This window comes from Abramis brama, assembly GCF_963993115.1.
Source record: "Abramis brama genome assembly, chromosome: 18".
Taxonomy (NCBI): domain Eukaryota; kingdom Metazoa; phylum Chordata; class Actinopteri; order Cypriniformes; family Leuciscidae; genus Abramis; species Abramis brama.
In genome coordinates, this window is record NC_139980.1 from 29501914 (window position 1) to 29524172 (window position 22259).

The following is a 22259-nucleotide window of genomic DNA, read 5'->3' on the forward strand; positions in this document are numbered from 1 at the left end:
AGTTTGTCCGGCTCTAGCCAACATGTTTATGGAACCGTCTGTTACGTTTTATTAGGTTATCTTCTTCTCATGCTGCTTGTTCCCATGGGTTGTGAACTGCTAGATGTTTGGCCAACCTCTCCAGATCACATGCTGTAATATTTTTTATCTTGTTGGGTGTCACAGAGACATTTCTGATTTGTTTGTGCTGATAAACTTTAGTTGACTTGGGTTTGAACGAACAGTTTTGTGTGGTGTTGTTCTTGTGCTAGACACAACTCTGCATTTACAAATTACTTTTGATTTTTGTTCTTATTTCTAAAGTCTATCTGCATATAGAGTGTGTTAATATATAGCAATAACTTTCGGCAGTTATATTAATAATTGTATCATGTTACCAGCTTGCTGAAAAACAGTTTCAGCTTTAGTGTCTTATTGCTATGCAGACACACTCCTGCTGTTAAACAAGCTTTTTTCTCCATAGGTGAGCTCTCCTTGCGGAAGGACTCTACTGCTGTGCTTGATTTCAACAGCTCGAGCAAATGCAACGACAAGAGCAGCAACTTTCAGAGCAGCATCACCTTTCAATGCGGCAAAACAATGGTGAGCTTTCGTGCGCAGCATGCGCTGTTAGTCAGAGGTGCCTGTGAACAGACTGTGGCATTTGCAAAGCTGTTTGTTTCCTTCCACCTTCTTGCTGCGCAGGAAGAAATGACATAGATGGAAAACTTGATATAATAATGAGGCAAAGTAAAAGTAGGTGTGGCTGAAGTTACTCAAAATGGGCTTTGATGGATCCTTGAACGTCTTGTATAGTTTGGCTTGTTATTATTATCACTAGACTATATTTATTTAATGTTTGTTTGTGCTGAAATTTGTCCCTATATATAGAGAGATTTTTTTTTCTTAATGCATAGTTTTAAAATTTATTTCAGTTCATTGCCAAGGCAACATTGCAATTTTTTTTTAGTTTTTCAACTAATATTAGGACTGTCAAATCGATTAATCGATACATAAAAGTATATATCCACACACACACACACACATATACTATACACATGACAGAACTAATATATATATATATATATATATATATAGTATACACACACACACACACACACACACACATATTTGTTTTATTATAATATATTTCAATTGACAGAAATGTTTTAAATAGTGTATGTACAATTATAACTATAACTTATAACCGCTACAAACATTTTTATCACATTGCTTGCTGATTTACATTACATTTGTGTTTTTTGTTTTTCTTCAAAGGGCACACCTGAGTTTGTCACCGTCTCTGAGTGTGTGCATTACTTTGAATGGAGGACGTATTTCGCCTGCAAACGTGATAAATTTACACCACATAAGGAGGTGAGTAAAGTTGATGAGACGTGCTGACATTTCATTTGGAGCATGAATGTGGGGGGAGGTGTGAATGTGTAAATGTGTGTTTGGCATTTTCATTTGTTCTCAGTGAGAAAATAATTAATTAAACTCATGCTTGAAAAAATCATTTTTCAAACTCCTGAGTTATGCATAGTCTGCATAAAGATAGACTGCATAGAATTATCTAAGAAGAACATTAACATTTTCAACTTGTGAAAAGCACATATAAGTTAATTTAATTGTTTTACACAGTTTGTTTATGAATATATTTACCTGTTGAAATAGTATACATATGAATTTGGGGGAAAACAAATTATTTTATTATGCTAATCCAAGCACCAATCATTTTCAGAAAATGTGAAAATCCACTTTTTCAGATATTCTGCCTTATAACTTATATATATATCTTAGTTATACTACAACAAACAGAGGAAATGGCAATGACTTGAAACTTTCTTGTAGTAAAGTTGTAAAAAAAAATATATATATATTTTGCATTTTTAAAGGTCCCCTGCTATGCCTTTGACTCGGATGGAAAGAAGCATGACCTCAACCCACTGATAAAACTGTCGGACGGCTACCTGGTTGACGACCCAGATGATGAAAGTGATTTCTACATTAATATATGCAGAAGTCTAAGTGAGTTTCAATAAAAATATTTTTATCATATTTATCCATTGCAGTGTTGGGACTCAGTCTGGGGGTGTGCACTTCTCAAGAGTTTGGAAACCAGTCAACAAACATTTTGATTATATAGCTGCTTTAAACCAAACAATCTGCAAAGCACCTGAGCAGGTTCTTATTTAAACAACCAAATTTAACAGTGCAATGCAGATAACTAAGATAATGTCTCTCTGTTCAGATCTTGCTGGAAATGTCTGTCCTGAGGGATCTGCTGCCTGTCTCATCTCTGGCAAAGATTCCTTCGACATGGGTCAGCCTGTTCACCAGCTCGAGTTGCTCTCCAATGACAAGTATGGGATCATTTATTAGCTAATTTGTTATTAAGCTTATTACACTGCTGTTCAGAAAAAATAAAATAAAATAAAATACACACACACACATACACACACACACACACACATATATATATATATATATATATATATATGTGTGTGTGTGTGTGTGTGTGTGTGTATTTTATTTTATATATATATAAAATATTATTTTATAATATTAATATTATTTTATATATATATATATATATAAATATAAATATATAATTTTTTTTATTTTATTTATGTAATTTATTCCTTTGTTGTCAAACCTGAATGTTCAAGAACTATTACTCCAGTCTTCAGTGTCACATGATCCTTCCGAAATCATTCTGAAAAGCTGATTTGCATTTCAACATTTCTCATTATTTTCAGTGTTGAAAACAGGAACAGCGTAACTGATGTTCTCTTTTTCAGGCTAAGGCTGCGGTACGAGGGACTCCAGACTCCAGACAAAATCCCAGACTTATGTGATGGCCACAGTCCAGCAGTGACGATTACATTAATTTGTCCCTCTACAAGACAGGCGGTAAGAAGATGCCTAGTGTTTCATCTTATTGTACCTATTGTACTCCTTGAGCTCAGTTTTCTCAATGGTTTATCAGGGAAGTAACCCTAAGATGATCAGCAACTCAAACTGTCGGTATGAGATCGAGTGGGTGACGGAGTACGCCTGCCACAGAGATTACCTGGAGAGTCACGAATGCAAATTTACCAGTGATCAGCACGACATCTCCATCGACCTAAGTCACCTGACACGCAGCTGTGAGTTACATTGATAGTTTAGAAAGTGATGTACATTTTTCTGTGGAAAGAATGAAGGAGCGATGAATTTTATGTGGTCTTTAAAGGTACAGTAAGTGACTTTCTGAGAAAGTCTGTTGATATTTGAAATCAACAAATATCGAAAAATAAAGCGAAGATGACAAACAAACAACAAGGAGGAACAAAGAATGAACATATAGTACATAAAAGTATATACAAACAAGAGTTGGATGTTAGTCGCCAGCAGCACACCAGCTCCAGGCAAACAATGACACTCAAAACTGTCCTGTTACTATAGCTAACATTACAACAGCAGCATTTATTGGTTCTGTGAATTATAGCAAAACTAATGTTACTATAACTCTAATTATGGAGCAGAAACAATGCAACCTCAGTGGACGTTTTCAGCCCTTCACACTTAAGGCCTCTCCAGCGCTGGAATGCTTTTCTAATATTAACGCGGTCCTAAAGCTCTTGCCTGATCATAACCCTTCTTTTTCCAGTGATATTCCTCTGAGCTTTTCTCTTTTGTAATGTCTCTCATCCTCTTTCTACAAATCTCCCTCTTGCTCACTCTCTTCTCTCCCATCATGAGTGGACACGCCCCCTACTGCTGATTGGCTACAAGTGTGTTGTGGTGCATGATCTGATCCACATTCAACAGCGTTTAAGAATAGGGCTGCAACGAACGATTGTTTTGATGATCGATTAATCTAACGATTATTAGAACGATTAATCAACTAATCGTCGATTATTTCGCAGACTAATCAGTAAGTTTGGAACGATTATTCAGCTTTTTCAATTAGTTAAAACACTGAGTTATACATATTCTAACTATAATTAAAAAAAAGAAAGAAAATCACATTTGAAATGGTGGTTTTAATGAACTTTGAGCCAACTAAACAGGTCATTCTTCTTTAAGTTTTCAGATTTCTGTCCAACTCAAATCACACACAAATGCTCTCTAAGCATTTCTGTTCTCTTTCAATAGAATATTCTGTTCTCTTTCAATAGAAAAAACAAACAAAAATGAACCAGCTGCATTACAGATAAACTTAAACTGCAAACAATTATGAGCTGACAGAGACATTCTCATTCGCCTTTTAATTTACAGTATGAAAAATTAACTGACATGATATTCTTCATAACATCTCCTTTTGTGAGTCTTCATGAATATGGAACAAAATACAGGCAAGTGATAAGACTGTAATACCTAATAGTGTTACAATAATATAAACAGCCCTGACTCCTAAGCTCGATCAAGCTTTATTCTATGCAAAAATAAATCATCACATTACTGTAATTATATTATAATTGTTAATTTTATTACTATTATTAGTTGTATTGCATTCTCTAATAAAGAGATTTACTGCTAGTTATTTAGCTCCAGCTGGAGAACATTAACCTCTCACCGGCTCCTCTTGTGCAGGGATGTTTCCTCTTTAAGTGCTTTAACATGCATGTTGTGCTCCCGTGAAAAGCAAGTTCCGCCTTGCATGTATTGCACACGACAGCATTTTTGGTTTGAAGTTTTGTGAAACTTTCACACACCTTGCTAGTTCGGATTCGTTTGCACTCCGTCATAATTCGCGCTGTTTTCTCTTCTACGGCAATAGCATTTGTAACGGCTGCATTACACTCTAGCGCTACAGTGCCGTAGTGGTCAAATCGCGATATTGCAGGCCCTAACATTAGGTCACGTGAGATCAAATGACTACTCGACAACAAAGATATTTTGTCAATGTCGACTAATCGTTTCAGCCCTATTTAAGAAATCACTTACTGCACCTTTAATGAGTACATTAATTGAATAAACCACAGATATACCAGTATCATGGTACAGTGGTACTATTAAAAGTTTTCAGTAGTTGAAGTAAAGCTAATATAATTATATAAATATGAAAAACTTGTGTTGCCTTGGCAAATGGTATATAAATAATACTAAAATAACACTGATACCATTGATGTCTAAAATAAAACATGCCTTTCAGGTTTTTCAGGTACGTATAACAGTAGTATTCAGTTACAGAAATTAATCATATGTAAAATAGTGCATATAATCTTCACTGTATAAATTAAATAAAAATGCATCCTTATTAAATATACAAAAGTTATTCAGTCAAGAGCAATGAGTGGTTTCTTTGTAACGTTTCTTTTGTTGTTTAATTAACATTAAAAACACAGACATCAGCAGGAATATTAGGCTGCTGTCACTTTAAGATATAATGCATGTATCTAAAATACTAATACTCTCTCGACTGTTTATGTTCACTTATGACATAGCGGTGCAGTTCAATTTTATTTAATTTTTTACCGAGAACTTTTGCACCCCTACTGTAAACATAGTGAAACATTCATTAAATCAATGTTGGTGTTAGCATAACTTCATACAATTTAGCAAAAACGCCAAACCCTCCTTCAATAACGATTACACGCAGTTGTGGTTCATCATCAAGTACTTATTTATAATGTGTAATACTTTACCATTCTTCATATTTTAGCTACTGACACACCCTATATGACTGAGGCAAAAAGTGGCAGTGACAGCTATATCTTCTATCTGAACGTGTGCGGGGAGACCAATGCTGGTGAGTGTGGCGATGACAAAGGTTTCGTATCCACCTGCCAAGTCAAAGACACCGGGAATGTGAAGAAGATTGCTGGGAGATACCAGAACCAAACACTGAGGTTCGGTTTTACTCACATTTTATTTGTTACTGATTTACACAACCCTTAAATGCAGTGCAGAATTTAAACTGAAGAGCAGTCTTAACTCTTTGCTTTTTATCTTAAGATATTCAGATGGAGATCTCACACTAATCTACCCAGACGGCAGCAGATGTAGCACAGGATTCCAGCGCATGACCATTATTAACTTTGAGTGCAATGCAACTGCTGGTGAGTAACACCATGACTCAACACAGTGACTTGTGAAGTCAAGTGCTGATGAGACCACTGTTTTAACACTGTCTGATTGAGGAAGCTTATGGTCTGAGAACCAAAAGGAAGGAACTGCAACAACGTGACCTAGATGACCTTGTTTCATTTCCAAATTTAGTCTTTTCAAAATGTTCCGCTCACAGCAGGCTTGTGGTTTTCAGGGAATGGCCTGCCGGTTTTTACGGGAGAGTCTGACTGCACGTATTACTTCGACTGGCAAACCGCGTACGCTTGTGTGAAGGAAAAGGAGGACTTGCTGTGTCGAGTCACAGACCACAAGAAGCGTTATGATCTGTCACCTTTAACACGCTACCCAGGTAAAGATGAGCAAGATCACTTCTGTACTGGGAAGTGACGGCAATGATCGATCATAAAAACGGGCTTTATGATGTTTGTTTTTTTGTTAATACCTACTGTTCAAAATTTCAGGGTTGGTAAGATTTTTGTAATATTTTTAAAGAAAGACTCATACTCACCAAAGCTGCATTTATTTAAGTTATTTAAAAACAGTACTATTGTGAAATATTATTACAGATCAAAATAACCAATTTCTATTTGAATATATTTATGGCAAAGCTGATTTTTCACCGGCCATTACTCTAGACTTCACATGGTCTCCTTCTAATATGCTGATTTGATGCTAAAGAAATATTTCTTCTTATTATCAATGTTAAAAACAGTTAACATTGTTAACATTGCTGTGATTAATATTAGAAACCGTGATAAATAATTTTCTTGATGAGTAGAAAGTTCAAATGAACAATTTAGTTGAAATATAAATCTTTTGTAACATTATAAATGCCTGTCAATTTACTGCATCTTTGCACAATAAAAGTACTATAAAATAGTATTTTTTTGTTTTACACTCTATTCCAAGCCATATGATTAGGCCCTGGAACAGATTGAAATTAGTAACATTAAAACTCAAACCATAATGTAGTTTAGTAAGTGAAAATACAGATTTGCAAGCTGAATTCAAGTTTTAATCATGAGCATTTGATGGGCCATATAAAATGATCTCAGGCTGGTAGTTTGAAACCCATTCTTAAACCTATGAATGTTTCTGTAAACATCTTAAAAAGTACTTGTACCAACTCCACTTATTGCGAATGTTTGTTTTCTCAGAATCTGAAGGATCTCAAAACTGGGAGGCTGTGGACGCCAAGGCAGCGGAGTCTGATAAGAAGCGTTTTTACATCAATGTTTGTCATAAAATCATCCAGGAGGGGGTGGCCAGCTCTTGCCCTGAGGACGCAGCGATATGTGCAGTCGGTCAGTGTGCCATTAGAGATCCTGGATAAATCTAGATAAATGTGTTCAGTTTTATCATACTCATGATGATTCATTCTAACCCATTTTTTCTCCGCTTAGGAAATGGGAAAACATTGAACTTGGGCAAATTCCTGTCTTCTCCGCAAAAGGTGGCAGAAGGAGATGACATCAGACTCATTTACACTGACGGAGACAAATGCAGAGAGAACATGAAGGTGAGAACGATCATCACTCTGAAGTGTAAGCCTGGAGATGTTGAGAGCGCTCCGGTCCTGAGGAGCGTGTCCAGTGACGGCTGCATCTATGAGTTTGAGTGGTTCACTGCTTCGGCCTGCGTCCTCTCCAAAACAGAAGGGAACGACTGCAAGGTGGAAGACCCACAAGCAGGTACTGGACAGTGTGATTTTTGGTGTTATCTACTATTATAGTATTTATTGATATATTGAATTAGATTTTATTTTCATAATTTCAGTTTTCATTTTCATTTCAGTAGTTTTGTGTACTTTTGTGATAAAAAAAATTCTGTTTTTAGTTCTTGAAACTTATTTAACAAGAAAGTTTTCCAAAACCTATTTTATATAGTTTTACTTTTTAGACAGTACTTTTTATTATTATTATTATTATTATTATTATTATTATTATAGCTGAAACTAAAACCATAAAAAAAACATTTGTATTACTTTAAATAAAATAAACGTATTATTTATAAAATAAACTGAAATAAAAGAAAAATTTTCTAACACTTTAACTGAAATTAAAATGAAAACGGAAAAAACCGGACAGCATAAAATGTAATTTAATATATTAATAAAACCTATAATAGTAATAACGCTGGTACAATTGGCAAAAACGGTTTAATCTGTATCCATGTCTTCTCCCAAACTGGATTATTCCACCATGTTAAGATTTTTCTGTGCAAAAACGGTTTGTTTTTATTTAAAATAAACTAAACTACACTTAATTAGGGCTGCACAATATATCGAAATTATCGAAATATCGCAAATGTATATATCACGATATGCGTATCGCAATAGCTTGCAATAACTGGGGTCATGAACAAAAGACAAAATCACTCACTGCTCTTGGCAGAATAACTTTTGTAGCTTTAATAAGAATCAGTATATATTTAATTCATACAGAGAAAACTAAGCAGTGTTTTATTTTTACATTTGATTATTCAGTTTCTGTTGTTAAATAAACCTAATGTACCCTAATAAACCCTATACCCCGTGGTTTACACTGATGTTAAAATAATAACACTTCTTATGTTACAGTAAAACACTGCTGTTCACTTTCAGAAGTTGTAGGGATATTTTCTTGTCACAAAAAGAATTTGAAAAATGTATTTAGGTTATTTAATTTTAAATACATTTTAAAGTTTATTTTTCACACTTTAAGCATTATCGTATCACATATCGAATATCGCATTATTTATGGCATATTGCATTTTTCTTCAATATCGTGCAGCCCTACACTTAATTAAACTAAAATGAAAATAATTTATATTTTATTTGTTTATCATTTTAGTGTACTCTCTGCTTTATTGTTGTGGGGATATGTGGCTTAGTGGTTTAAGGTCATGGGGTTTATTTGGCCTCTTTTAGGGCTGCTTTGAAATGTGCTTCTGTTTCTTTGCAGGAATTTCGTTTGATTTGTCCCCCCTTCAGAAACTTAATGGAGGTTATTATAACATGTCAAGGGAAAAGTATGACTACTTCATCAACGTGTGTGGCAATGTTAAGGCCGGACAGTGTCCAGAAACAGCAGGGGCTTGTCAAGTTGACCAGAGGTAAGTTTACCTTGGTCATTTAAATTTAACAAGGTACAATCCAACAAGTTTCTTCTGTCCTCACTTGTGAAGTGTAATATGAAGCAACGGAATCTCGCCAAGCACAACATATTTGATGTTTAACAGTGATTTTTGAACCAATAATATTTCACTGTGGGTGGAGCAAACCATTTTTTGTTTGGTCTCTGCAGCGGCACAAACTCTTGGAATCTCGGCCAGTTCAATTCCAGGCTTTCTTACTATGATGGCATGATCCAGTTGACCTACAAAAATGGCTCTCAGTACAACAACAAGCAGCACACGCATCGTTCCACACACATTTCATTCCTCTGTGACAGAGAGGCCGGTCCAGGCAAACCAGAGTTTCAGGTATCACACCTGCTCATTTGTTGTGTTTGTGCTGACTGTTCACACACAATAAATATTTTTAGCCTCACCTTAAGTAATGCTACTCTAACAAAAAGGGATGTGTGCTAAGCATTTTTTGTCTCAAGCTTCGCATTGGACACACCTTCAGATGTTATTCCTATAAAGGCCCTGATATACTCACAGCAATGTTTTTTGTTCTTAGGGGTAAACCTGAAGTATGTTTGCTGCGGTATACGGTTAATGTACATCCTAATGCAACTCACACTGCTATTTCAGTATTTAGATGAATATGTAAATATGTGCTGAGTGCTTTCCGTTTTATAACAAAATAAACACACAACAAAAATGACAGCAGTGAAAAATTCCCTATGAAATCAAAATTGAAGTTTTTTTGGCTTTTAGTATGAATGTTATCTATAAGCTAGTGTGCTCCAAAACAATGACAAAATTAGCGTTTAGAAGATATAAGCGTTCTAAACTTACAGCCTCTCACTTCCGCCAATGTGTGTTAATGATTTTGATGACATGACTCTGCACTTCAGCTTCTCATCAGATATTCTGTCCAATCAAATGTTCTCTAGAATCTAAAGTGTCCCGCCCCCTACATTATAAGTAGACACTGACTCTGCTGCTAACATCGGTCACTTGTTCACACATTTACTATTTTCTACATGGTGAATGGTACATAGTGCACTATATAGGGGATGGGAACGATTCGGACAGTGTAAATGATTACCATTGGGGCGAATGAAGTCTGGTTTCACATTAGTGTCACACGAACCGCCGCAAGGCAAGTTTATTTATGTAGCACATTTCATACAGTATGGCAATTCAAAGTGCTTTACATAGAGAGGAATCACAAAATAAAAACAAGGAAAATTCAAACAGTTATTCAAAAGCTTTACATAGCTTTTACATAGCTTTACATAGCCGTATCACGCACACAGTCTGCTCCGCATCAGAGACACGATACACAGAGTGGATCTTATGCCCAAGTTGGCGGAGACCAGAAAATGTATCAAACCCATTTGAATTCTGCGCAGAATGCTATTTTTTTTAAGCGATATGGAGGAGATTAGGAGGAGAAACGGTTAGAGATTAGGAGGAAACTGCGGCTTTACCGAGCTCAACGGTTCTGGTCGAGCTGTGACATAAATAGCTATTGGCTATTTTAAAAAGGGGAGGAGCTGTTCGATATGTCTTGCTCTGTCTTCCTGTTTCAGTGGAAATTACGTCAACACATTGAATAATGCTGTGCGTTTCAAGGCACTTCTGTGGGACTTTAAGATCTGCAATTCGGCACTCCAGACAAGACGCGTCATGTTTATTTATATTAGCTCTTTAAACAATATATTACAATAATAAACAGTGCCACTTTTAATCAGAATTACAACTTCATTTTCTACTATAAAGCACTCTCCAGCGTGTTCATGTTTTACTTGCGGACGTCTGAGCTCGACGGACTGAACAGATGAAATTAACCAGAGATGTCCACATCAATGAAGGCGGAGTCTCAGAGACACACCCACCTATTACATAATCGCCACAGACCAATAGTAGTTCAGAGGTGTTTACCAGCTTTGGTGTGCTTTTTCGCACTATCCAAATTAACTTTGTTTTTTCTTTATTTTGTTTAAAATGACGTCACACCTGTTTGTTCTTCGAATTCTCTTGAAGTATATCAGGGCCTTAAGGCTTTTGTCTTGTCTTATAAAAATATCCAACATTTATGAATATTTTTCTGCAGGATGAGGATGAGTACACTTATAACTTTAAATGGTACACTTCCTACGCCTGTCCAGAGAGACCACACGAGTGTGTTGTGACGGACCCCAAAACACTGCAGCAGTATGACCTGTCCAGGTTAGCTCTCCTTTCACAAAAGACTCATGTCCTAGAGAAATATTATATATGTTCCTGTAAATGTGAACTGTGACATTTTTGCACTAGTGTCATCAAACTGGTTTAAACAAATAATTGGTTACCTGAGTAATGCGTTTGCCATTGATTAATCAAACAGATAGTCCCTTCCCAAACTCATTTCATTGGTTGAGCCAGTGTTGCTGGTCGGATGATTAAACAAACAGTGCCATGTTTTGATAGTTCCACACTTTATGAGTGAATCAACCTTTGAATGGCTTGTCTCTGTATATTAATCTAATATAGGCGTTGATATTTTAAGATGGACAACAAAAAATGACCTTTTGGCATAGAAATGTCTTGTCATTTAAAGTGATACATTTAAAAATGTATCAATTTCCATCACTCTTTTATTTACTAAATTTGTGTATTTTTTTAGTCTGTTGGTTCGTAGAGTTTTTTATTTTACTTTATTTTTATTTTAACTTTTTCTTTTCATTTGTAGTCATACCGGAGACGTTTTTGGATACTAGATAGGATTACTTGATATAAGTGCACTAATAATCCATATAACAATTCATAAGGCAGTGTAATCTCTTCTCAATACATGTTTGACAGTGTCAGAACAAGTGCTGGTAGGAAAGCTAGACAGTGTTAACAACAATGTCTTTAAACTGAATCAATTGTTTCCTTCCCCTCCGCAGTTTGTCAGTATCTAATGGAGGCAGGAACTGGCAGGCCATGCAGACGACTGACCCCAGCGGCCCAAGGAAGTACTACATCAATGTATGTCGACCTCTTAAAGCCGTGCCTGGCTGTGACAGAAGTGCTTCCGTCTGTGAGATAAAATTCGAGACTGGCAAGGTTAGTTCACTGACTGTGAACATTAGAGAAGAATGGACATGGTGAAATAAAACTGCAACACTGACAACAAATGTGTGTGTGTTAATTGAGCAGGAAGGCCTGTCTGAGAAGGTAGAGGTCAGTAACTTGGGCATTGCTAAGAAAGGGCCGGTGATAGTGGAGCAGGACCAGCTAATGTTGGAGTACACGAATGGTTCGATGTGTGAAGCGGATGGAGTGACGACCACGTACACAACACGTATCCACTTTGTCTGCTCATCTGGGACAGCAGTGAGAGTCATTCCTGATCTTTTACTTGTTTTTAAGGCTTATTTAGTTATAAATCAGTGGCAACAACAATATGATAACAGTATATTTTTCTTTGCACTTTTTCTTTAGCCATCTGGCCCTCGCTTTGTGGTGAACCAGAAATGTATCGTTGACTTTGTTTGGGACACAGAAGCAGCCTGTGCCATCTCAACTGCTGTTGACACCAACCAGGTCAACCTTTTTTCTTTCTTTTTTTTTTAAAAGTGATTACTTTGAGGAAATGAAGAAGATTTTGTTTCTTATTTCTCTTTTTATCTACAGACATGCTCAGTGAAAAATCCAAACAATGGCTTTGAGTTCAACCTTCAGCCACTGGCCTCTGAAAGCGGATACCATGTCAAGGCTCATGGAAAAGATTTTGTCGTATGAAGCACTTTCAAATCTTTCAAATGTTCTTGAGTAGGGTTGTATCTATATTAAAATCGATACTAAATAGCAACAAATAGCAATAACAGCATTGGATGACTAATGAAATTAAACTTTCAGTAGATTCGGTAATTGTCAAGTATTCACCATTATTAAGTTTGAATTTGAGAAATAATGAAACCATATTGTTCTAAAATTTTGATACTGATACTTTTTCAGCACAGTTATTCTGTGTAGTCCTACTCTTTTAAGTTTGTCTCCAGTTTATTTTTGCCCTCTTGAAATGTGTCTTTAGTGCAATTATAACATATTGAAACCAAAAGTCACATACCCCTCCTGTCTACTGTAGGTGAACATTTGCGGCCCTGTAAAAGAGTGCGGAACTGTCGGAGATAAACCTGTGTCTGGCTGTGAGCTGGAAGATAATAAGCCCGTGAGTCAGGTCGGGGTTGAACAATCTCTCCAGTTCTCCACCGATGGCGCTCTCACTCTTACATACAAAGGGGCCATGGACAAACCAACAGGTGCGTAGCCAGTGCAAAGATCACCTGATGACCTACACTTTTAGTTAGAGATATTATGCTTCCCGATTAAAAAAAACAAAAACTTTATTAAATAGCTTATAGATGAAAGGTTTTCTTCTTTTTTTTGAAAGAAGTGTCCTGTGCTCACAAAGGTTGCATTTATTTGATAAAAAAAACACAGTAATACTGTGAAATGTTATTACTTTTAGTTTAAAATAACTGTTCAGTATCATTTGATCATTCAAAAATCATTCTAATCTGCTGATCAAGAAACATTTATTATTATTATAAATATTGGAGAAACAGATTCCTTAATGAATAATTCAGAAGTTCAAAAGAACAGCATTTATTTGTAAAGTATAAAACTTTTGTAACATTATAAATGTCTTTACTGTGACTTTTGATCTGTTTAATGCATTCCCTGCTGAATACAATTATTACTTGCTTTCAGAAAAATAATCTTATTGACCCTAAACTTTTGACCAATAGTGTATTATGAATAGTATTGTATTTTTTTGTACCTAACATGATCATATTAGGGTGATCATGAGACTAGCACAGCTTTGTAGGAAATATGTTGCAACATTACACAAATGTATTTGATCACGGAATCATCAGATAATTTGATCATCAGAATCAAGTATTATAGAGAGTCTTGCATTAAGGTTACAACAGTTCTGCCCCGGACTGAACCCACTTTTACCCTGTTTCCCGTCTTTACCGTAGGTACCGAAGACACCTTCATCATTAATCTTGTGTGTGACCAAAAGGCCACTCCAGCTTCCCTGAGGCTTATACAGGAAGAGCTGGGCACAAGCACTCACGTAACCCACAATGTGTTCTTTGAGCTTTCCACTGCACTAGCCTGCGAGCCTGCTCCTGTAGATTGCCAAATCACTGGTAAGCCTTCCCATGCTCCGTTTACTTACCAAAAACATGCTTTTAAAGTCGGCATGAAATGGAACTTGCGAGAGTCTTTCCTATTGTAATGTATATCCGAGTGAAACGGCTTTTTTTTTTTTTTTTTTTTGAACTTACATTTTTATTAATTCTTGACAGAGCAGTTACATGCATCAGCAATACTTATCATAAATGTTACTAGTGTACAGTCTTGAAAAGAAAAAAAGAATATATTTCAGCATTACATTTTGCATTTCCATGTGGTTTCAGCATCACCATACAACCCTAAGATAAAGATTCACTTTTGGTGGCATTGCCGGGACCCATAAACCAGAACCCTAACCTGTTAGACCTTTACATGAATAAAACTTCTGCTGGGCGTGAAACGGCTTTTTGAATAAGAATAAATGTAGGGCGGGACTTGATTTTGTCCATGGGGAATTTATTGGATGGTTGTGGTTTGCTATTTGTGAGTGACAGGTTGTCCCACCCTCACGCCAGTAAACGTCATCAGAAAAGAGAAGAGAAGAGATGTTGCTGAAAGAGGGAGGGGAAGTTATTCTGATTAAAGATCATGAGGGCACATGAATTAAAAAAATAATGATGTACAGAGATTTATTAGAAACGCTGTAATATTCCATAAAAACGAACAATTGTCCATTTTAATTTGATGGTGACTTTAAAAAGAGGTGTCATTTCTGCACCACTATTATCACCAAACTCAAGCTGTTTCCCCTTGTATTTCCAGATTTACAAGGTAGAGCGTATGACTTGGGTGACCTCAGCCTGGATGAAAACTATTATGTGCCTCTGGACACCTCGGATCAGGCCCGGTCTCAAAAGTTTTACATCAACGTGTGTAAACCACTGCCTCGCGTCCAGGGCTGCCCTGGTGAGTGTCTACTGATGTGTTGACAGACTCTTTGAAAGGTCTTTGTTTCTAGCTTGGTTCTGGGTATTTTGTGATTGATGGTTTGTTTATAACTGCAACCAAGGGTTGACGCATTAGTTCTGGTCTGAATGACCACGCAATAAACTAATAGACTTCTGTTGTTGGCAGCTGGAGCGATTGGAGCGTGTGGCCAGATCAACGGCAGGAGTGTGAACCTGGGATACGTGCAGTCCAGCCTGCAGGCTGCACCAGATGGCTCCATCAGTATTGTTTATCTGAATGGGGACAAGTGTGGTTTAGGACGTTACTCCACCCGAATCATCTTCCAGTGTGATGACAGTCCTGTAAGCAAGTGCTTGGTTACAAGTCCAAATAGATTTTTATCCACTTTCCACAAATAAGGAACAAATTGGTGTCTCATTACATTTTTAATTAATTTAAAAGTAATTTCATATTCTTTTGAATAAAAGTTATTAGATTATGAAAATTTTGTATATTTAAACTATAATCTAACCTAAAATGTGTGTCTAAATGTTTAGTGTTAAATTATTTTATTGATCAAAAATGTATTAGTATTTAGCTAGAAGCAAAAAATATCATTCCATATTCATTTTTGATACAAGTATAATGTAAATTTCTAAGTAACTACAAACCAATGTTTGGTACCTAATTAGTGACCGCTAAATATAAGCAAATTCTGTAACCGCTTTAGGGTTTTTGATTCTGGTGTATTTTATTTATTTTTATTTAGATTTAGGCAAATAACAGGATCACAAAAAAGATAAAACTCATGTCCCCTATTTTGGTAAATTTATAAAACAAAAAGAAATAAGAAAAAAATATACTCTAACTTTCAAAAAATTGTGGTCAGCTAAATTATTATTATTGTACTATTATTCTTTGAAATAAATTAATTCTTTTATTCAGCATGGATGCATTAAATTGATTAAAAGTGAACGTAGTATTACAAAAGATTTCCATTTAAAAAAAAATTATTTTGAGCTTTCTATTCCTCAAAAGTTTTTTTTATCCATCAAATTTGATTTAAATTGTAATAATATTTCACAATATTACTGTATTTTTGATCAAATAAATGCAGCATTGGTGAGCAAAAAAGATTTCTTTCAAAAACATGAAAAAATCTACACAAATCTTGGTAACACTTTACAATAAGGTTCCTTTATTAAACATTAGTAAATGTATTAACTAACATGAACTAACAATGAGCAATACATTTACTACTGTTTTTGTTAATCTTTGTTAATGTTAGTTAATCAAAATAAAGCTGTTCATTGTTTGTTCATGTTAGTTCACAGTGCATTAACTAATGTTAACAAGATTTTAATAAAGTATTAGTAAATGTTGAAATTAACATTAACAAAGATGAACAAATGCTGTATAAGTGCAGTTCATTATTAGTTAATGTTAACTAATGTAGTTAACTAATGAACCTTATTGTAAAGTGTTACCCAAATCTTGTACTCTATTTCTGGAAAGTGTCCCATGTATTTAAGAGACTGAAGGTTTTTATGAAGAAGCTGTTAAAACACATTCTTCTTACTTCTATTAACAGGGTGCACCCATGTTTGATCGCAAAGACGGCTGTGAGTATGTTTTCATCTGGAGAACCTCAGAAGCTTGTCCAATCAGAAGAGTGCAGGGTAAGATGAACAGCCAATTCCTTCGTAGGACAGTTAACTAATACTCTCGCTTTAACTTAGTGTTTTTCCTGCTCTTTGTAGGTGAAAAGTGTAAAGTCCAGGACCCCAAGAGTGGTTATGAATACAATCTCACACCGCTGGCTGGAAAGGACTATGAAGTGAAGGGTTTGGGTTACGAGTATCACTTTGCAGTGTGCAGCCCCATTACAACCTCGGTCTGCCCTCACGGTTCCAGCAACACCGTGTCCTCCTGCCAGGTCGATGGCCAAAAACACAGAATAGCAGGTGAGTTTATTTCTTAAGTTCAGTATCAGTGCTGAGCTAGTAGGTGATTAGTTGTAGAATTTATTATTATTATTTTTTTCATGTTTAACCTTTCCCATGCTCCTTTGCAGGGGTAGCCAATCAAAACCTCACATTTGATGATGGGATTATCATGATCAACTACACGAATGGGGAAACTTGCCACAAGATCTACGAGAGATCAACGGCTATTCTCTTCTCCTGCGACCACAGCAAGAATCCTGTGAGTTCCTTGCAGCCAATGGACAACAACTTTATTAAAAAGTTGAATGATTTTCCTAAATTATTTTTTTTGTCCATCAGGGTAAGCCAGAATTCATAAAGGAGACGGCAGACTGCACATATCTGTTTGAATGGCACACAGCTTTGGCCTGCCCTTCCTTCAAAACCACAACCTGCTCTTACAAGTGAGAGCAACTTTTGGTAACACTTTATTTTAAGGTGACAGTTACACGTTACTACATGTACTTACTATAGGAATAACAGTAAATTATGCATAATTACAAGTAACTAACCCTAAACCTAACCGTAACTCTATAGTAAGTTAGTGTAGTTAATTATGACCGCCGCTAGCGAAAGCGGTCATATAGGGATTGTCAAAGTTTTTTTTTTTTTTTTTTTTTTGTCATCTACTGAATTTTTCGTCAACGATACCAGGGTCACCGAAACACCGGGGAACATGAAATTTGGTGGGCATGTAGCCCCACTAGACTTTTACGGAAAAATTTCGTTTGGTCCCCGGGGGCCACTCCCCCCCCGCGCTGGGCCCCCCGTGAATTTTTCGTCAACGATACCAGGGACACCGAAACACCGGGGAACATGAAATTTGGTGGGCATGTAGCCCCACTAGACTTTTACGGAAAAATTTCGTTTGGTCCCCGGGGGCCACTCCCCCCCCGCGCTGGGCCCCCCCAAACCCAAAAAATGCAGTTTTTCCTAAATAACTACCTGAACCGTGGCACCGAGGATGAAGAAATTTTTATGGTATGTTGGTCTTAAGGGCCCACATCAACCTAGCCCATAATCACTCATTTGTGATTTGCGCCCCTTCCCATAAAAAATGAAAATGCAATATTATTATTATTATTATTACTTTAATCGCCCCTATCTTCAGTTGAGATGTTCAGAACTGCACCATATTTCATGTGTATGATTAACTTGACATCCTCTGGGGGTATGCTAAGTTTCGTAGAATTTCATCCATGGGGGGGTATAAAATAAATTCATTTATGTGCACATTTAGTGACTGTACACTCATTGGCCTGTAGATGGTGGTGTTGAGCGAAGGGTTGCTGGTTTAGGATGATACTGTCACACACACACATGCAGGAATACAAACAAACGCAAGCATGCACACACACTGACATCCACACGCACAGACACACACCCATACACACACATACAAATCCACATGCACAGACACACACACACAAACACACACGCGCACACACATGTACGCACGCATACATACACGCACAGACACACACACACACACACATACACAAACACGCACACAGACAGACATGCACATACTACTACTTTTTTTAGGTATATACATAAACACGCAATACAGCCAAATTGCTCCATGTCATTTATTTTTGTGGAAAGCCAGTGCAGGCCTGAGCGGCGGTCATATTTTGTACCGCCATGCGGTACATCTAGTTAATATTTGAGTAAGTATGTAACTATGTCACCTTAAAATAAAGTGTAACCCAACTTTGTTGCTAATGTAATTGCACCTAACACATAATACTGTCTAAATCATCTACTCTTTCTTTGGCAGTGATGGCAATGGCCATTCCTACGATCTATCCTCTCTGGCCCTGCACAAATCTAATTGGATGATCATGCCAGAAAAGGCCAATCAGACTCAGCGTTACTATATCAATGTGTGCAAGTCTTTGGTGCCTCAGACCGGTGAGTGTCAGCAGCACAGCGGGAGCGTATTGACCATTCAGCATAGGTTTTATAACTGGTGTTTGTCTCAGGGTTGTGGAGCTGCCCGTCTAGCGCAGCGGCCTGTCTGAAGGACGGAGACAAGTATGTGAATCTGGGGGAGGCAGAGGCAGGACCACAGTGGGATAAAAACATACTGATTTTGAAGTACACCAATGGACAAGCCTGTCCTGACCAGAAGAGAAACCGGACCACCATCATTCGCTTCAGATGCGACCCTGACAAAGTGGTCTGTAATAATTAAGGCTTTTAAATATAATTCTGTGTGTGTGTGTGTGTGTGTGTGTGTGTGTGTGTGTGTGCACACTACCGTTCAAAAGTTTGGGGTCAGTAAGATTTTTAATGTTTTTAAAAGAAGTATCTTCTGCTCACCAAGGCTGCATTTATTTGATTAAAAATACAAACAAAAACAGTAATATTGTGAAATATTATTCCAATTTAAAACAGCTGTTTTCTATGTGAATATACAGTGAAGTGTAATTTATTCCTGTGATCAAAGCTGAATTTTCAGCATCATTACTCCAGTCTTCAGTGTCACATGATCCTTCAGAAATCATTCTAATATGATGATTTGATGCTCAAGAAACATTCATGATTATTATCAATGTTGAAAACAGTTATTTACATTTTTATTTCATGATGCTATGATGAATAGAAAGTTCAGAAGAACAGCATTTATCTGAAATCTAAAGCTTTTGTAACATTAAACACTACCGTTCAAAAGTTTGGGGTCAGTAAGAATTTTAATTTTATTTTTGGGGGAAAGAAATAAAATAAATCAATACTTTTATTCATCAAGGATGAGTTAAACTGATCAAAAGTTACAGTAAAGACATTTATAATGTTAGAAAATATTCTATTTTAAATAAATGCTGTTCTTTTGAACTTTCTATTCATCAAAGAATTTTGAAAAAAAAATTGTACACAACTGTTTTCAACATTGATAATAATACTGAATGTTTCTTGAGCATCAAATCATATTAGAATGATTTCTGAAGGATCATGTGACACTGAAGACTGGAGTAATGATGCTGAAAATTCAGCTTTGATCACAGAAATAAATTACATTTTAAAATACATTCAAATAGAAAACAGTGTTTTATTTTCACAATATTACTGTTTTTACTGTATTTTTGATCAATTAAATTATTTCAAAAACATAAAAAATCTTACCCACCTAAATTTATAATTATATGTAAATAATAACCCTCTGTAACCCTGTTCTTGTCTGTCTCTCTGACTTGCTGTCTGTCTACAGGACTCTGAACCCACTCTGATCACGGCACTGGAGAACTGTGTGTATAACTTTGTGTGGTTCACTGCTGCAGCCTGTCCTCTCAACAGCACTGAGCATGGAGACTGTAAAGTCACTAATCCAGCTACAGGTGAGTCGCCCACTTGAGCGTCGGTCACACAGAATACACAATTACTCACATGAACACTCATAACCAGAACAACTGAATCATCTTATCCAGACACTTCTTGTCTGCTCATAACACTGTCTTCTAGGTGTATGTGTCTGTTGCCTGCAAATAGCCTAAATACAGAAAATGTTTTTTCACACAAGCTCTAGCATACTGCATTTATTTTTGTCCCCTGAATCAACCTAAGATGTGTATGTACTGTGTGTGTGTTTGGTCTCCACAGGTCATCTCTTTGACCTTAACGGCCTCAGTCGAACAGGTGGTTATACGGTCTATGATCCCGCGGCCCATAGGAAGATGTTCAGACTGAACGTGTGTGGAGAAGTAGCCAACGCTGGTTGTGCATCTGGAACAGGTATGTTTCCATTTGTCCTCTTCATTTAGTGAAAAACTGTGAAAAATTTGAACTTTGGAGTCTATAGGTGCTTTTGCACCAGGGCTAGTTCCTAGTGTAATAGGAACTAGTCACCAGCGCGGTCCCCCAAGAACTTAATTTTCCCCTAGGGCCATTTTCCTGGTTGCATTCGCACCACCAGTAGGAATTTTGAAGTGACGTAAGCCAATCAACAGCAATGGCATTTGAGTGCAGCATTCAACAACTGGAGAATGGAGGACGTCGTGATCTGTGTTTTTGTTGCGTGTTGTGAGTTTCGTGATAACTAAGATGGAATGTAGACATATAAGTTATACGATTTGAAAGAGCAAAAAAGAGGGCTAAGAGACGAAATCTCCTACAACAACTTGCAATGCTACATATCATCGAGCAGGGTTCGCACAGAGTTTGGAAAATGTTTGATTTGAACCGTGTTTAAAGTTTGAAATGTGCTTGAATTTAGAATTGTTATCCTTGAAAATGCTTGATATTTTTTCTTATGTCTTGATTAAAAAGAGGAAAAAAAAGAAAAAATAACCTTTAATGATTGAGTCGTGGATCATTTGTGCATCACTGCGTTGATGTCATCCGGGCACATTAAGTAGATTGCCGCCTGAATATTGCATGCGCACGTCAAGTCTTCAACAGTTCAACAGGAGTTCATGAGAAAGTATAAATGACTTCTCAGCTGTTTTGCATATAATGTACATCTAATTATTCACTGAACCCTTGATTATTCACCACCCTTGAAAAGCACCGCTGCCACTGTTTGAAAGTGCTTGAATTTTACTCTTAAAAATCTTTATGAACCCTGTTCGAGGCTGAGATAAGAACACAACATGCCTGGACTTCGGCGTCGGCCCATCTATCGCTGGTTGCTGTTTGTCCCTGAATCATAGATGAATAGACAGACAGACAGACACAAGTAGTTTTGATTATTCATTTCTGTTTCAGTGAGAACAGAATAATTGTTTTAATACATTTAGGCCTAAACAAAGACTTCACATGGTAATGTTAAGATGTTTTTTTGCTGCAGGTGTGTGCATCAAGGACAATCAGATGGCCTTAAATGGCGGAAACGCCACAAGGAAGCTGGTCTATAAGGATCAGGTGGTGGAGCTCATCTATGAGGATGGAGACCCGTGCGCCGCTAACCCTGCCTTAAAACACAAGAGCGTCTTCAGCTTCGTCTGCAAGTCTGGGGAAGGAGGCACGGGTGAGCCCGTGCTGGTGTTCTCGGATGACACCACTTGCACTCACTTCTTCTCCTGGCACACCCCTCTGGTCTGCGAACAACAGGTAATGGAAAGTCTTTTAAAACTTTCA

General features: G+C 36.8%; 1 protein-coding gene across 1 annotated transcript in view; it reads left to right on the forward strand.

The window, feature by feature from the left end:
* Positions 1-22259, forward strand: part of igf2r (insulin-like growth factor 2 receptor) — a 38589-nt gene that overhangs the window by 5074 nt on the left and 11256 nt on the right. Inside the window, exons 3-33 of the mRNA XM_084091018.1 lie at positions 464-582; positions 1258-1356; positions 1878-2010; positions 2234-2345; positions 2784-2895; positions 2972-3131; positions 5633-5819; positions 5926-6029; positions 6233-6388; positions 7197-7343; positions 7443-7730; positions 8982-9132; positions 9324-9501; positions 11249-11364; positions 12066-12225; positions 12319-12495; positions 12604-12705; positions 12796-12897; positions 13250-13424; positions 14151-14324; positions 15073-15216; positions 15385-15560; positions 16790-16877; positions 16959-17162; positions 17273-17403; positions 17484-17587; positions 18964-19097; positions 19169-19365; positions 20395-20521; positions 20784-20915; positions 21970-22232. Of these exons, the coding sequence (XP_083947144.1) occupies positions 464-582; positions 1258-1356; positions 1878-2010; positions 2234-2345; positions 2784-2895; positions 2972-3131; positions 5633-5819; positions 5926-6029; positions 6233-6388; positions 7197-7343; positions 7443-7730; positions 8982-9132; positions 9324-9501; positions 11249-11364; positions 12066-12225; positions 12319-12495; positions 12604-12705; positions 12796-12897; positions 13250-13424; positions 14151-14324; positions 15073-15216; positions 15385-15560; positions 16790-16877; positions 16959-17162; positions 17273-17403; positions 17484-17587; positions 18964-19097; positions 19169-19365; positions 20395-20521; positions 20784-20915; positions 21970-22232 (4652 nt within the window). The remainder of the gene's footprint in view (positions 1-463; positions 583-1257; positions 1357-1877; positions 2011-2233; positions 2346-2783; positions 2896-2971; positions 3132-5632; positions 5820-5925; positions 6030-6232; positions 6389-7196; positions 7344-7442; positions 7731-8981; positions 9133-9323; positions 9502-11248; positions 11365-12065; positions 12226-12318; positions 12496-12603; positions 12706-12795; positions 12898-13249; positions 13425-14150; positions 14325-15072; positions 15217-15384; positions 15561-16789; positions 16878-16958; positions 17163-17272; positions 17404-17483; positions 17588-18963; positions 19098-19168; positions 19366-20394; positions 20522-20783; positions 20916-21969; positions 22233-22259) is intronic.